This window comes from Lethenteron reissneri, chromosome 65 (assembly GCF_015708825.2).
Source record: "Lethenteron reissneri isolate LAM-NWPU_2019-01 chromosome 65, ASM1570882v1, whole genome shotgun sequence".
Classification (NCBI taxonomy): domain Eukaryota; kingdom Metazoa; phylum Chordata; class Hyperoartia; order Petromyzontiformes; family Petromyzontidae; genus Lethenteron; species Lethenteron reissneri.
In genome coordinates, this window is record NC_083843.1 from 8,972,940 (window position 1) to 8,989,118 (window position 16,179).

At 49.5% G+C, this 16,179-nt stretch overlaps 1 protein-coding gene across 1 annotated transcript in view; it reads right to left on the minus strand.

Annotated features, from left to right (window-relative positions):
* Window positions 1–10,632, minus strand: part of LOC133359655 (E3 ubiquitin-protein ligase TRIM11-like) — a 28,364-nt gene extending 17,732 nt beyond the window's left edge. Inside the window, exons 1-5 of the mRNA XM_061578138.1 lie at window positions 9,955–10,632; window positions 9,590–9,685; window positions 4,841–5,074; window positions 3,975–3,997; window positions 2,659–2,762 (exon numbers count right to left, since the gene is read on the minus strand). Of these exons, the coding sequence (XP_061434122.1) occupies window positions 2,659–2,762; window positions 3,975–3,997; window positions 4,841–5,074; window positions 9,590–9,685; window positions 9,955–10,521 (1,024 nt within the window). The 5' untranslated portion in view covers window positions 10,522–10,632. The remainder of the gene's footprint in view (window positions 1–2,658; window positions 2,763–3,974; window positions 3,998–4,840; window positions 5,075–9,589; window positions 9,686–9,954) is intronic.
* Window positions 10,633–16,179: the final 5,547 nt, after the last annotated feature.

Consider the following 16,179-nt stretch of genomic DNA (forward strand, 5'->3'; position numbering starts at 1 on the left):
GAAAAAACGGTGATCCAATCTCCGACCCCCAGGAACAGGTTTGCAGATTTGCTGAGCATTTCTGTGAGGTCCTGGGGGAGGGGAAATCTCTCAGCCAGGAAAACATCATGGCACAAAGTGGGGATAACCCTGCTGAGGCTGCGGTGCCTCAAATATTGGAGGTCACCCCCTGTGAGTGGCTGGCTGAGGTGCCATCTGTTGAGGAAGTACTGAAGGCGATCCGGAGTCTGAGACCAGGAAAGGCACCGGGCAGAGATGATCTCCCAAGCGAAATGCTGAGGGAGGGTGGCGCTTGTGCAGAGACTGCCCTATATGACATCATAACAACAGTCTGGACCGCTGGACGGGTACGGCAGGATTGGAAGGATGCCCTGGTGGTCCCCCTCTTTAAGAAGGGGGACCGCACAGACTTTAACAACTACAGGGGCATCTCACTCCTCAGTGTGCCGGGAAAGGTCCTGGCAAGGATTATTCAACATCGCCTTGCTAGGCACGCTGAGGAGAGGCTTGCGGAACCCCAATGCGGTTTCAGGAAAGGGCGGTCCTGTACAGATGCCATATTTTCTGTCCGTCTGCTACAGCAGAGGTGTAGAGAATTCCAACAAGACCTACATCTCTGCTTTATTGACCTGGTCAAGGCCTATGATACCATCAGTAGGCCTGGGCTCGGGGTTATTCTTCGTGCTTTTGGAGTCCCTGACCCTCTGCTCACGATCATTAAGGACCTTCATGATGGTGAGCGGGCCCGGGTAAAACTACGTGGCCGGGAGTCGGAGCCTTTCCCTGTACACCTTGGGGTGCGACAGGGATGTCCTCTGGCTCCCACATTATTTAACATCTATTTCGACTGCGTAGTTCGTGAAGCCTTCAATAGCTGTACCGGGGGAATTTCCATTTGGTACAGATATAATGGGAGGCTGATCGACGCTCGGGTGCGATCAAGGGATGGCTCCCTATTGGTCAACCACGTTATGTATGCCGATGATTTGGTAATAGCTGCTCATTCAGAAGAGGAGTTGGAGACGCTGCTGCTGAGACTGGAGCGTGCCACTAAGAGGTGGGGCCTTACCATCAGCCCCACCAAAACTAAGCACCTGCCTGAGTATTTTGTACCATCGGACACTCCACCCCCACAACTCCCAATCGGTGATGGGGCAGTTGTGGAGAGAGTGGAGAGTTTCCCATACCTGGGCAGTGTGCTTATGACCGGCTCCAGTTTATCAGCAGAGGTCTCACTCCGAATCAGTCGAGCGGCAATATCTTTTCATCGGTTGCGTAACGCTGTGTGGAAGCTACCTGGTCTGTCGCTCTGCACGAAGCTTCAGGTCTTCTCGGCCACGGTCATTCCCTCCCTTCTCTACGCTTGCGAAACGTGGACCCCCTAATGGAGCATCTTCGTCTGTTGGAAACATTTAGGCTGGCCTGCCTACGATCCATCCTGGGTTTAACCAGGCTGGATTGTGTGAGCTCACAAATCCTTGAAAGATCTGGGCAAAGTCCCATCGGTGAGCTCCTCCGGCAGGCAAGGCTGCGTTGGCTGGGTCATGTAGCCCGCATGCCCAGCTACCGCATGCCTAAACAGCTTTTGTTCAGCCGGATCGAGGGGGCTAAACGGGCACGGCACGGGCTAGAGAAGAGATGGAGTGATGTGGTACAGGAGGACGTGGAGCCGAGTGGACTTGCCGATGACTGGTACCAGCGGTGTCAAGATCGGCCTCAGTGGAGGAGGCTCGTGAAGGACGCTACTGGGCAGTTAGAGGCAGTCGTCCTCCAACAACAACGGAGGGCGGAGGAGCGATGCTCACAACAACGAGCGGAGCGCCGGGTGGCTAAAGCACAGCAAGTTGGTACAGTAGGGGGCACAGGTGGTGCATCAGCCAGTCATCTCGGTCAGTCGACTCGTGGCACCTGCTGGGTCTGCCCCGTGGCCTCCTGCCAGCGGGCGTTCGACACTTCACGTGTCCTCAAGGTGCACTTGGCCTGGCACAAGCGTCGTGGTGACGTCACCGCCACTTAGTGGCGAATGGCGGTTGTTGTTGTTGTTGTTGATGTACACTCGTGTGTGGGTGATAGTGTAGTGATGTACACTCGTGTGTGTGTGAGAGTGTAGTGATGTACACTCGTGTGTGTGTGATAGTGTAGTGATTTACACTCGTGTGTGTGTGTGTGTGTGATAGTGTAGTGATGAACACTCGTGTGTGTGTTTGTGATAGTGTAGTGATGTACACTCGTGTGTGTTTGTGATAGTGTAGTGATGTACACTCGTGTGTGTGTGTGAAAGTGTAGTGATGTACACTCGTGTGTGTGTGTGTGTGTGATAGTGTAGTGATGTACACTCGTGTGTGTGATAGTGTAATGATGTACACTCGTGTATGTGTGTGATAGTGTAGTGATGTACACTCGTGTGTGTGTGATAGTGTAGTGATGTACACTTGTGTGCGTGTGATAGTGTCGTGATGTACACTCGTGTGGGTGATAGTATAGTGATGTACACTCGTTTGTGTGTGTGGTAGTGTAGTGAGTGGGATTCACACTCGGGACACCAGGTTAGTAGCGCAGCGCACTAACCACGACACTACCGCTCCGCAACATACATGTACAAACCAAAGTACATGCACAATAACAGACGCACACATAGCAAGAGTCCGTGGAACTCACACATGAATGCCAGCAGGTTGATCACAGCTCCCTGCAGGGCTCTGATAGAGGCGATGTCTTTTTCACTGGGAGATGACGGTGGAGATCCCTTCTGAGTGTCTCTCCTGTGAGACCAGAACCAGCAGTGACTCACACAGCCCGTGTCTTACACAACACCAACACACACAGCATCATCTCACAGCAGCATCACACAGAATCACACAGCATCATCACTCACAGCATCACACAGCCCTGTCTTACCCAGCATCATCTTATGAAAAATAAGAATAGGTTTTGCCCATTCTGGCAATAAACTAGGTGCTCTGATGTTCAAAGACCAAATAGATATATTTTGTAAGGAATCAAATCTGCATTAACCACACGTACTTGTGGTGATCATGCAAACAAACATTCTCTGATAATTATATGTGATGCAATGCCTTTGAATATGATTGGCCTAGAACAGAGACAGCATTCTTTATGGCCTAGTCTCACCAGTGTCAGACCAGAGAACGCCAAAGGTGAACAGTGAGCATGTTTGTTTGCAGGTTCATCACAAGTACGCGTGGTTTAATGCAGGCTTGAGTACTTGCCAAATGTATCTATTGCTGTTTGAACATCTTAACACCTGTTTTATTGCCAGAAAGGGTAAAACCTATCCTTATTTTTCATACTGTTGTAGTGACAGAATCGGACACATAGCATAGCTCTGGCTGCTGACAGGGAATGGGATCTTCAGCTTACAGCAGCCCTGACTGACAGCAGGTCACGTGATAGATCAGAGATGGATGTAGGGGAAGGGTCACTAAAGGGACATATCGAGAACCTGCTAGTAGGTTCCAGAAGAGGGGCGTGGCCAGGGCAGAGCCAGGCCACGCTGACAGTATAAGAGGGGCCCCAGGAGGGGACCTCGGGGCTGTCGTGTGGAGTGGGATCATGTCGTGCTCCTGCTGCTAGAGTCTTCATCTTCGTCTCCATCTTCACCATCTCAGCGTCGCCAGTCAGGCAGTCTACTAGCTGTCCTGACTGGGAATCGTAGTTACCAAGTGTGAACTGTTAAGGCCGTTTAATAAATAGAGTGACTTTTACTCTTAGTGTCTCTGAGTCAATCACTACACTATGATACCGGCAAAAAGGTCCCATAATACAGTATCATTTCACACAGCATCATACCACACATCATCATCACGCACATCATCACACAGCATCAATATACACCATCACTCACAGGATCCTACCACACATCATCATTATACACATTATCATAATCACGCAGCCCATGTCCCACACACGGCGTCACCCCATGTGTTAATTTGTGTGACTTCATGAGTCCATACCGGTTTGTCTCCTTTAGGTGAACCTGCAGGAGTCAGACAAAGGGGGCGCGAGTCAGTTCACCTCCAGCCATGTTAACCACACAGTGATTGGTAGACGCGATGAGCTGGGCTGTGCTCAGCGATTCGCATATCCCGGTGTTGTTGGTTGTAAACAAGATGAAGCCGTCGACTCGTTTGGACTCGATGGTTCTCAACAGCAAGGTGTGGCCTCTCAAACCGTGACCACTGTGTACCCAATGTCACAGGAAGAGGCGTCCGTAGCACTCGATGTCGATTCGCAGTGATTGTGAACCAACATTCAACATAAGTACGCACTGTGAGGGTGAATTACACCCAGAGAATCGCATAAACAGACGTCGATAGTTTAACAGGATAAACATTTTTTGAAGCAGGCATTGGACTCATCAGCAGTCAGTGCTGAAAAACAAAGCCCCCTGGATTTCCTGAAGTTAAAAGCACTTCTATTTTCAGCATGACTGATGGTTGGTCTACATTTGGTTACATTACTAATTAAAATTTAGTGTGAAGAAGTCTCAATCTGTTGTACATTACAGGACCATGCGGTTACAATTTTAAATGCCAACATCTGCATACATTGCCAACCGATTAACTCGAGGGATTTGCGTGTTAATCGTTTATTTATGAATTGGAATTTCAACAGTAATTTCTATTTTTATCAGAATATACAAATCCACGTCAGTGGACTTGATTCCTCATTTAATTTCAGAATGCATGGGCTCTCCATTGTATTGGCAATGCAAGATGCTTTATCCTTGCGTTGAGTTACATCGCATGTGCCATGTTTAAAAAAACGCAACGAATATACGCGAACTGGGGCACTTGCCCTGGCTCCTTGAGCGCTCTACCTGCAGGAACGTGAGCGAGTCCCTCTCCTCCTGCAGAGCGCGCAGGCGCGTAGCTGCTGCCTGGAGGTTGTTGATCTCACGCTCGTAATGAGCGATGTTCTCCTTGATCTGGGACAGCAGCTCACGCCCCTTCACGTCCACGCGATCCAGAGCTGCCTTCTCGTCTTCATCCAGCGTCGCCCTCATACGGGTGAACTCGCCTGAGATGCGAGCCTTGGTCTGGACCATGGAATCCTGCAAAGGGGCATGCGATAGATTCTATCAATTCATATACCATGCTGTGAAGACCAAAGTCACATTTTCTTAGGTTTTTTCGGTAAAGTCACGTAGGTAAAAAATTTAAATTAATAAAAGTAAAATAAAATAAAAATCACGACGTTTCGGAGTGGTAGCTCTTGTAATCTCTCATTTACTTGATACAGCTGTCGTGGCTGTGACGGTTCCACCTGAAGACAGAAGCTTGTGTTGCCTCCGAAACGTCGTGATTTTTATTTTATTTTACTTTTATTAATTTTAATTTTTTACCTACTTGACTTTACCGAAAAAACCGAAGAATATGAATCCTTGCAGTCACGAAAGCTTCAAATCCAAAGACACATTGTTTTCTGGATATTTCAAACCTAGATTTCCCTGCCTCGACATTGTCGTTGAGCTCCCACTTAACAGGTCAATAACTTTAAGTATCTAGGTGTTATCTTGTCCTTCACATTGATAATCTGGCCAGTAATTATATAGTCCAAGCCACCATCCTCCCCATCTTTGACTCCTGTGTAATCATCGACCGCCTAGCCTCTTGTTCCATTATACCACCTGGCCGCCCGCTTTGACCTTGATGCCTCCATATCAATGCATGATTACATCCTCTGTGTCACCTCTAATTTGTCCCCCTGGATACCTTCATCCTTAACGTTCTTTTGAACAAAACTGACAAATACGTGTAAAGACAGTACAGGGGACTAGCGGTCACAAGGGGTAATGACAGGGGAATTGGCATGGGAAGAGACTAGGGACCACAAGGGATAATGACAGGTTAAGTGACAGACAGGGGAAGGATCTGGGTCTACGACAAGGATCGAGAATAGGGGCTGTGGTCAAGTGATAGAAGGGAGCAGGTGCGGATCAGGGGCCGAGAGCCATTCAGAAGGTTCTAGAGAAGGGTCGTGGCCAAGGGTCAAGGGATGGCCATGCTGGGCATTAAAGGGGTCGAGAGGAGAGGCTCGAGGCTGCTGTTGGAGTCGGGGTCTTCGCCTGTCAAGTGAACGTGTCTTCAATAAAGATAATCACAAGATCAGTGTTTCCTGGAGTCGTTACATATGTAAGCACCTCCTAACTCCGCAAATTCCCAGTCGCAGCTTCAAAAGTATATCTCTATTCCTAAAAATAAAATCTATTATTAAAACTAGGTTTGGTGACACGTCCTTCCAGGCTGCTCCTACTCACGTTACTGGAATGTCCTTGCCTCTCAGCCTCGGCTGGGCTCCCTCCCCACCCTCCAAATTTATTAGAGAGCTGCGTGATGAGTGTGATGTGAACCAGTTCTGGATTTTACCTTCAGCAAACCGCACTGACCCGCACAACTAAGTATGGCCAACTAGCCTCAATGATCAACACGATGTGGGGAAACCTTCGTCCAGAAGTGTATTGGTGAGGATCTGTAAATTATTTACAAAATAGATAAGCACACACATCGCCTTCCTCATAGATCTGTCTCTCCACGTGAATAATACAAGTATTTTGTACACAATCTATTGGCCCGGTGGCCTTTTGGGATTGTATAATTATAGCATAACTGTATTCATTCAGTGCAAGCAAACTCTGGACTGGTTTTGGCATGCAGTGTCTCATCAGCAGTCAGGCTCGCTTAAATTAATGCAGGTGAACTGCTAGGTGTTATAGACAATGACCCTCTATGATACAGATCTTAGTCAGATGAAATTTTTTTTGATGCATAAAGAGTTGGAGGGTAACAAGCCAAACCCTCAGACTCTCTGAGTTGCATAGCCCTTTTGGATGCCTTGGCATTAACTGGCTGGGGTTTCAATCTTGATTTGAAGCTTTCGTGACTGCAGGTATCCATACTCTTTGGTTCTTTTGGTAAAGTCACGTAGGTTGGGGTATCACTAACATGGCCGCCTTTGCTCCCTTAGCCTCGATGTATAGATGGCTCTTGCTCTTCTATGGGCTGTATGTCTCACTGACACGGCCACCATGGCCCTGTGCACGCTTTTCTCTCACAGCGCAGTGGCCAGAGCCGCAGCTTGTATTTAACCAGGTTAAGTCATAACGTGCTGTGATGCTTCCATCCTTCCTGCCGTTTGACTGTTACCCTCCGACTCTCTGAGTTGCATTGCCCTGTTGGATGCCTTTGCATTAACGGGCTAGGGTATAACTAACATGGCCGCCTTTGAACCCTTAGCCTCGATGTATCGATGGCTCTTGCTGTTTTATGGGCTGTATGTCTCACTGGCACAGCCACCATGGCCTTTTATGCACCTTCCTCTCACAGCGCAGCGGCCAGCGCCGTAGCTTGTGTTACACATAGACTTTACATTAACTTGCTAACCTCCCTAATCCCTCATCTCCCATTAACATCCCATTAACACTGCTACTGTGCGCATGTACGGCCATATGCGGTGACTCAAGCTCTTTAACTTTGACATGCTAATCTCTCTCCCCATCAACTCAAACATAAAACCCCTTGTTGTAACAGCTCTATCGTTATTTTCTTCCTGGTTCATCAGTTCTGCTACTGGATTTTTTCGCCTGAGGACGACCGCTTGTGTTGTGATCGAAACGTCGTGATTTTGTTTTCTACTTATGTGACTTTACCGAAAGAACCAAAGAATATGGATTCCTGCAGTCACGAAAGCTTCAAATCAATACGAAAGGGTCCATGCCTATAATCACAGGGCAGTACATCAGCCTTACCTCAAGCAATCCTGACTCTGATACAGAGACACTGGGTGTGGAAATCGGTCTAGAGTTTGCTTGTACCCATTCAATACTTTGGAAAGATGCACTCCCACGTCGTGGGGCTGATGGGATGTATACATTTTTCTTATGATTTTTATACAAAGGCAGATACATGATGGAGATGTTTTATCTGCCAATAGAGCGAGACCAGCTGCGCTTGGCCCGCGACTGGAAAATGCTAGCTGACATTGGCCGGCAACTTTGTGTTTCCTCCGGAGATCGCAACCACCACCCTAAGACCTGACATGGTGCTCTGGTCCCGTTCGCTCAAGAAGGTCTTCATCATTGAGCTCACAGTACCTTGGGAGGACTCAGTAGATGAGGCTTATGAGCGAAAACATCTGCGCTATGCCGATCTAGCTGCCGAAGCACGGCATCATGGCTGGAACACAGAAGTCCGACCAGTGGAGGTGGGCTGCAGAGGTTTTGTGGCAACATCTACAACCAGACTGCTTAGAGACCTGGGAATTAAGGGCCAGAGCCAGCGTTCGGCAATCAGAGCTGTATCGGAGGCGGCAGAAGGCAGCAGTCAGTGGCTCTGGATGAAGAGGAAAGACCCCAGCTGGGCCCCAAAGTGAGAGGGCCGGGAGGTATGCAGTCAACAATGCTTGACTCAGGGAGGAGGACACCCCTGCCATGCATAGTCCCATGGGATGTTGGCTATCAACAACAAGGCAACTCCTATGACTAATTGGGAATGGGACGCAAGCGTAGGATTGATCACCCTGTCGCTGGCCGCCTTTGGGGAGGGTGTATAGTATGAAAGGCCGAAACATCCTAGGAACCAAAGGTTCACTACTGACGATGCGCTCCCCAAATTTCACCAGGCTCACTGTTCATGAACTCTTGGAAGTGCTTGCACAAAGGATAGTAACATCTCATCCTGTGTTCTTTGGAATCTGAATTTGTTACTTATATTCTCCACGTTTTTTTTGTAAATTATGAATATCACCAGCTGACCTGATGCCCTGCATTACAATGGATACTTCTGCATGCGAAAACACAAACAGGCTCATCGCTAAATCGTTGGAGACATATAAAAATTAGAGACAATTACGTAATTATCCTTAGCAATAAAATGTACGGCACTAAGAGTTAATCACGTCACATACCTGGGGGGGGGGGGGGTCAGATATTTGTGACGATGTGTGACGAGGGGGGGGGGTGAGAAATGTGATGTCACATCAAAATGCGCAACTTTAAATAAACACGTTCTACTTTATTAAATATACTTTTTAATGTTTTCTCCTACAACATCAGAGTGCAGCGCCACATTAAATACACACTACAATGACAATAGTTAGACTCTATGTTATGTTTGCTTGAGAGTTGGGTGCGTGTCGTGAGAACATAATTTTTCCAGCATTCCCAGTACTCTCTTGAAGTCGTGACTCTTGTGTTTATGCGAGCATTTAACAGCCAATTTACTGTCATTTCATTTTCAATCGTTTAATTTCTAGCGTCTAATTCAATGCAGTCATTGCTCCATACTGCGTTATTTTATCTCATCCATTGCAAGTTATTCGAGTTTACCTGCGAAGTGCTTTGCAGTCTATGATTCTTTTTTTATATGATTCTTTTGTTAAACGTTGCATTTTTTAAATCAATTATATTTCAAGCCCCCATAGCCATAATAAAGCAATATCCTGCAGTTATTATACAATTACTCAAGACTGACAAAATTTACTTGAATCTATGGAGTTGTCCTCACAGGAAGAGAGTCACAGACTCCACGCAGGGTGGAGGTCACAGGGTCACAGAGTCCACACTTGGTACCTGCACGTCCTTGCGAGTGGCCTTCATCCGTCCCACGTACGCCTCCGCCTTCTTCCTCTTCTCCTCCACCACTCGCGTCTCCGCTCCGACTCCATTCTGGAAGAGACGAAGCCACCAGAGGAGACTCAACTTCCTATGCGACTCCCTCTCAGCCCCACTCCACACGGAGGCCTCCACAGTGATCGTTCTATAACTGCCCATCAGAAAAGAGTCCAAAGAATTCAGCTTGAAAGAAAAAAAGAGCGTGGAGAGAGAATCATCCCACCCTGATGGTTTTGATTAAATGAAATGTTGTTGTAGCACTCTTATGGGCTCAGGTACTGTTCGCTCCTGAGTGACTCCAACTCAACCCACGCGGGCCTCACCTTCCGTGTCTGATGCTCATCCTCCAGTGTGATAAACTTATGACCAGTGTGGTCTCCTGCGATGGTGCAGTCCCTGCACACGAGGCTGAGGTCTTGCTTGCAGTAGAACTTGAGCTCCTCTTTGTGCCTCTTGCACTTGCGTTCTTCAGGGTTCACAACTGGTGAAACTAGGACGTGATCATTAAACTTCTTCTTCTCCAGGTGAGGCGCGAGGTGTTCCATGCAGAAGGATGTGTCACACTTGAGGCAGGTCTTCACTGCAAGCGTCTTGCCATTTGGGCAGTGATCACAGAAAACAACACCAGCAGCAGCAGCCATGGTCTCAGTCACTTGCAGCTGCTCTATGAGGTTGCCGATCGTCACGTTCCTGATCAGCTGGGGTCGTCGAGGGAAAGTCTTGCGGCACTGCGGGCAGCAGTAGGAGTTTGTCTCCTTCCAGGCATCCTCCAGGCACTGGAGGCAGAACGAGTGGCCGCAGGTCAGCGTGGAGGGGCAGACAAACGTGTCCAGGCAGATGGAGCAGGTCAACTCACGGTCCACGTTCTCAGCGGGAGCTGTGCTCGCCATGACCCGAGGATGCACCCAAAATAGTTTCTCACTGTGGCTCAGAGAATATATTTCAACAAAAATATTTTTTCTTTATAATATCGTGAGATGTTGATTACCATTGACGAGGTGTGTACTCTGTTCAAGAAACGCTGTGAGCAGCTCACACAGCGGAGACAAGCAAGGAAATGAACTGACTTCACCTGTTGTTTAGTTATGAATACCTTGAGAAACGCCCTGGAATGTTCCACGCGGCGGCCACGCTCACCTGTGTAGACGTGGCGTTACACTCACGCAATGTTAGCTAAAATTGCATTTTGTGTTTATTTTGTTGTCCTTCCCCTGCACTTCCGATTAGCACAGTTGGCTCCGTACGATGGGAAAGAAGTTCAACATAGCTTTGACTGGTCTCAAGTGATGTAATTTTTGAACAAACAAAACCCAGCAGCATCCAGGAACACAGCGATAATGGTTTGTCCCACAGGTCTCATTCTCTCCTTCTGAAATCTGTGAAAGGGGGTTATTCCTGGGGGAGATGTTCTCCCTTGTGGATGGCAGCTGGTTAGTAGTGTGTGTGGATGGTGAGTAGTGTGTGGATGGTGAGTGGTGAGTAGTGTGTGTGGATGGTGAGTAGTGTGTAGATGATGAGTGGTCAAAATTTTTTGTATCAAGGCTCACAGACAAGAAACAAGGATTTGTAATTACGTTACACGGGGCTACAAACCTCACGAGCCACCACCATGGAATGTGCTCAGATTTTTAAGGAATGTAAAAACAAGCCCCGCATCACACATACCTGTCTAGATGTACCTGTAGATTCGCGCCTTTGGCTTTAACCAGTGCCAACAATGGACTTTGTAAGAACATGATCACAATCGTAAAAATAACACATCCTGAGATGCAGGCTTTCGATTCCAAGCAGTCGCCTGTAATTAAACGCGGTTCTCCGGTGAAACGAGTTGATGGCTTAAGCCCCATTATTAATGCCAGGCATGAACACAAACGCATACAGAATTTGGTTCTGCGATTCATTTGTCCAAAGTCCAGCTGTGAGCATTGTAGAGTCGTGGTTTGACCGTCGTGCGTCGAACATAGGGTCAGGCTGTGTGCATTGCCACAGCGGAACCGCACCTTGTACAGACATTATGATGTAAAGGTGAACTTGTTTTTTTCCCAACTGTGTCTTTATCCATTTTTTTCTTGCAAGGCCTGTTTGTTAAAGCTTCACAGTCTGTAATCGTGTTAAACCTTTACCAACTAATATTATTACTGGCTTTATGCATCCTCTGTTCATCTGTCAATAATTTTGTAGGTTTTTTATTCTTACGACACAGTTTTATTCTGAGTGGATGATGGTTATATGTATGCTGAACTTCTTTGACACCGTACGTAGTCAACCGTGCTAATGGAAGGTGTGTGGTTTAGTTTGTGGGTGAGTGGTTGGGTGAGTGGGTGTGTGGGTGAGTGTGTGAGTATGTATGTTATACTTATTTTGCAGCGTACGTAGCCATTCGTGCAAATCGAAGGTGCGAGTGAGTGGGTGGTGGAGGTTAAGTGGGGGGAAGGGGTTATTTGGTGAGAGGGCAGACAGATGGGCAGGAGGATGGCGTGAAGGGTGGGCGAGCAGGTGGTGAGAGGGCTGGAGGAAGAGTGGCTGGGAGGGCGTGCGGTTTAGTGGTTGGGTCCCTAGGTGAGTGGCCTCACGCTTTACAACAGCGAACAGCCTCTGGCTAAACAAACATCGTGGTTCATTTAAGCTCATTATCTGTACGACTTTCACCATCCATTTTACTATTATGCCTAAAAAAATCGAGGATTTAAATCTTCATAACCTAAACAATATATATTCATCATCCATTGTTAATGTTAAGATTTTACATCCTGGAATCGCCGAGTTTGGACGATTCTATAAAACCTACTTTTATTTTACCAGGTAAGGCCCACTGAGGTATATAGCTCTTTTCAGAAGCGACCTGGACACAATTGATAGCTCACAGACGTGGCTAGTTACGTGGACATTTATAGCAGCCAAACACTCTAAATGCACTTTTCTAAGTGTGAAGGGAATCATCGGAGGATTGGGAGAAAAATGTACGCGACCACAGGCAGAGAGAATGCAAACTCCAAGTACACGTACAGGCGTCAGGGCCGGGATCGATCCCACGACCTCCTGTACACCGAGCGAGGTAGTTAACATCTTCCAGCCACCGCAGCGAGATGAAAAATAAATCACAGAGCAGCGACAACGAACAAGGAAATGAGCTGACTTCACCTGCAGCTAAATTATAAACACCACGAGACGCGCCCTGGAATGTTGCACGCGGCAGCCCGTACTCACCTGTGTAGACGTGGCGTCACATTCACACACACAGTGTCAAGGTTAAAGAGTCGCAATTGATATATTTTTACAAAAACCCCACGGTAACCACGAAAACAGTGATGGTTTGTCCTATATGAAGTATTGGAAATGACGGCAGGAAACTCCTTGACGGGTAACACACTTTTTATAAAATCTCGACGTGTCACGATACCACGTGTGGTCTCTATTCTTCTGATTATACACTTCACTTAACTCGTGTAGACTCTATGCCTCTGGCTACACACACTGCATTGACTCGTGTAGACCCTATGCCTCTGGCTACACACACTGCATTGACTCGTGTAGACCCTATGCCTCTGGCTACACACACAGCATTGACTCGTGTAGCCCCTATGCCTCTGGCTACACACACTGCATTGACTCGTGTAGACCCTATGCCTCTGGCTACACACACTGTATTTCGCCTCTGGGTTACACAGAGTCCCGGTCCCGTTAGGACAGCGGGACTAGGTACCGCAGGGCCCTATCTCCTCCTCTCCGTCTTCAGTCTTCGCTGGTTACACCTCCCCGTGCTCCTGTGTGCATCCCCTTTTATAGCCCCCGCTCACAGGAGACGGAGCGGATGCGGACCTCGACGTGAGCATCACTCCTTAGTTAACCAATGACGACGCGCTGTTCCTACGATCCGTTTTCCCCCAGCGCGTGTTACCACTACCCAACCAATCACGCCGCGCTGCCACCCGATCACTCCCTCTCAAGCGCGTCACCGGCACACAGCCAATCAGCACCACATAACCCACGACCCCGCGCTGACCCCTGATCCTTCACCGTCAGCGTGCGTCACCACCCACACAGCCAATCACTACGCGCTGACACACGATCCCTACCCCAGCGCGTATCACCACTACATCACCCCCTCCCACATAGCTCGCAGCCGGCCCGGCTGCTAACCAACAACACAACACAACGTCAACACAACAAGAACCCCACCCCCCCAGTGTGCCCCGTAATGCAACAACAACAACACTTAAATAAGAAGCAATGTACAGCCCGACGAACAACACAATAAAAGCGAACTCTAGAAAACGAACGCGCCAAGTGTCTCTGTGACTAAACGCAGTAACGAGGCGCTCCGGCTGCCTCGACTCCTCACGTGGTAGGTCATAAAAAGTAGCGCGACCTAGCGCGAGTCCGTCTGGCCGGTCCGTCGTATGGGACGGGACGCTGACGACCGTCCGGTGGCTCCGACTGCTCTAGACGGCGCGGATCGGGCCTGGAAGGACCGGCCCCGCCGCGAAGATCCGGCCGCCGGTGGTCGGCAGCTGTCAGTTCCGAGACACCTGGGAGCGGATCAGGTGGAGACATGTGATGATCAGGCAAAGACATTTCCCCCTTTGGGTCGTCGGTCACGTCACATGCTCGGCCCTCACGACACAAGGGGAGGCCATATGGAGGCGAGAACGGTTTCAGTCGGGAGGGGTGGACATACCAACGGCGCTTTCCCCATTTTATCTGAACGCACTGGGGGCGTGCAACCCGCACGACCTCCACGGGTCCCCGCCATGGCTTCAACAATTTAGGCGACGTAGCCAAAGGTGCCTGAGGGCAATGCAGCCAGGCTCTGTCACCTGGTTTCCAGTTGTGCACGGACACCTTCCGTGCACGCAACCACTCGTTTGCAATTTGGCGAGTCCGCGAATTAAGCCGTGCGGCCTCCCTTGCCTCTGTCAGCTTATGGATATTAAATTGAATATGCTCTGCCAATTTAGAATTAGTTCGTGGTGCGGACAGGCCCAGCTGCGTTTCCATGGGTGGGTCGGCTTCCCGACCGTACATCAGATAGAATGGGGAAAATCCCGTAGCTGCATGGGGGACCATTCTATACGCGGCGAGGACCCCCGGGACCTGCAGGTCCCAATCAACATGTGCCTCACACACCTGCTGGCACAGCATAGAAGTCAAAGTCCTGTGGAGTCTCTCCACCATCCCGTCCGTCTGCGGGTGGTACGGGGAGGTACGCACCTTCTTAGTACCCAACAGATCGCACACTTCTTGCAGCAATTTACTAGAAAAAATTTTCCCTTGGTCGGTCAGCAAGCGTTCGGGAGCCCCCTTGTCCAGGACGTAGCCCTGGACAAAGGCGTCCGTCACAGCCGCCGCCGACTGGTTGGCGAGAGGCCACGCCATAGGCCACCGGGTAAAATATTCGACCCCCACCAACAGGTACTTATTACCCCTAGGCGTGACAGGAAAAGGCCCCAGAATATCGAGCGCAACGAGCTCGTTAGTGCGCGAGACCTGAATAGATTGCAGCGGTGGATTAGCTGCCACGGGCGGTGGTTTCCGTCTGGCGCACTCAACACATCCCTTCAGAACATTCACCACGTCACTCCCCATCCCCGGCCAATAATAGTCACGCTGAAGCAGGGCAAGCGTTTTGTTTACTCCCAAATGCAAGAGGCGTTCGTGCGCGGCCAAGACAACTTTCCCCCTCACAGCGGAAGGCACCACAAGTGCGTGCCGCCGGGACAAACTGTCCCATCTCATTAACAGCCCTTGCTTAAGGACGTAGGAGCCAGTCCGCTCCTGGTCCTCTTCGGAACCCCCTACCCTGCGGCGCAATGCTAGCAGGGAGCTGTCCGCCATTTGGAGACGGCCCCACTCAACCAGCGACAGCGAGAGCAGCGAGTCCTGACCCTCTGGGGTAGCGGGAACATCCCCAATTGGTGCGCCCGCGGTCGCAACCAATGCCCCCATACCTTCCGTTACTGGCGGTTTACAGCGCGCCGATCCCGATAAGCACGCACATTTGTGACAAGGCAACAATCGTGACAGTGCATCGGCATTTGTGTGTCGCAACCCCTTACGGTATGTAGTCGTAAACTGATAGTCCTGGAGGACTTCCAACCACCGTGACAATTGGCCCGAGGGTTGGGCGACCCTCAATGAATACTGGAGTGCCGCGTGGTCCGTCCGGACCGTAAAGTGACGACCATAGAGATACGGTCTGAATTGTTGTACAAAAAAAACAATGGCAAGCAACTCGCGACGGGTGACGCAGTAGCGCTGCTCCGCCGGCGACAACACCCTGCTACCATAGGCGACCACCCTTTCGACTCCCCCAACGACCTGGGATAGCACCCCCCCAATGCCCGTGTTGCTAGCATCCGTGTCTAGCAAGAAAGGACTCGCAAAGTCCGGATAGCGCAAGGGCGGGGCACCCACCAAGGCGTCCCAGAGGGAGCAGAACGCGGCCTCCTCCTCCGGTCCCCATCGGAACTTCACTCCTTTCGCCGTTAGAGCGTGCAAGGGTTTTGCAATGGTGGCAAAATGCTCAACGAATCGGCGGTAATAAGAAG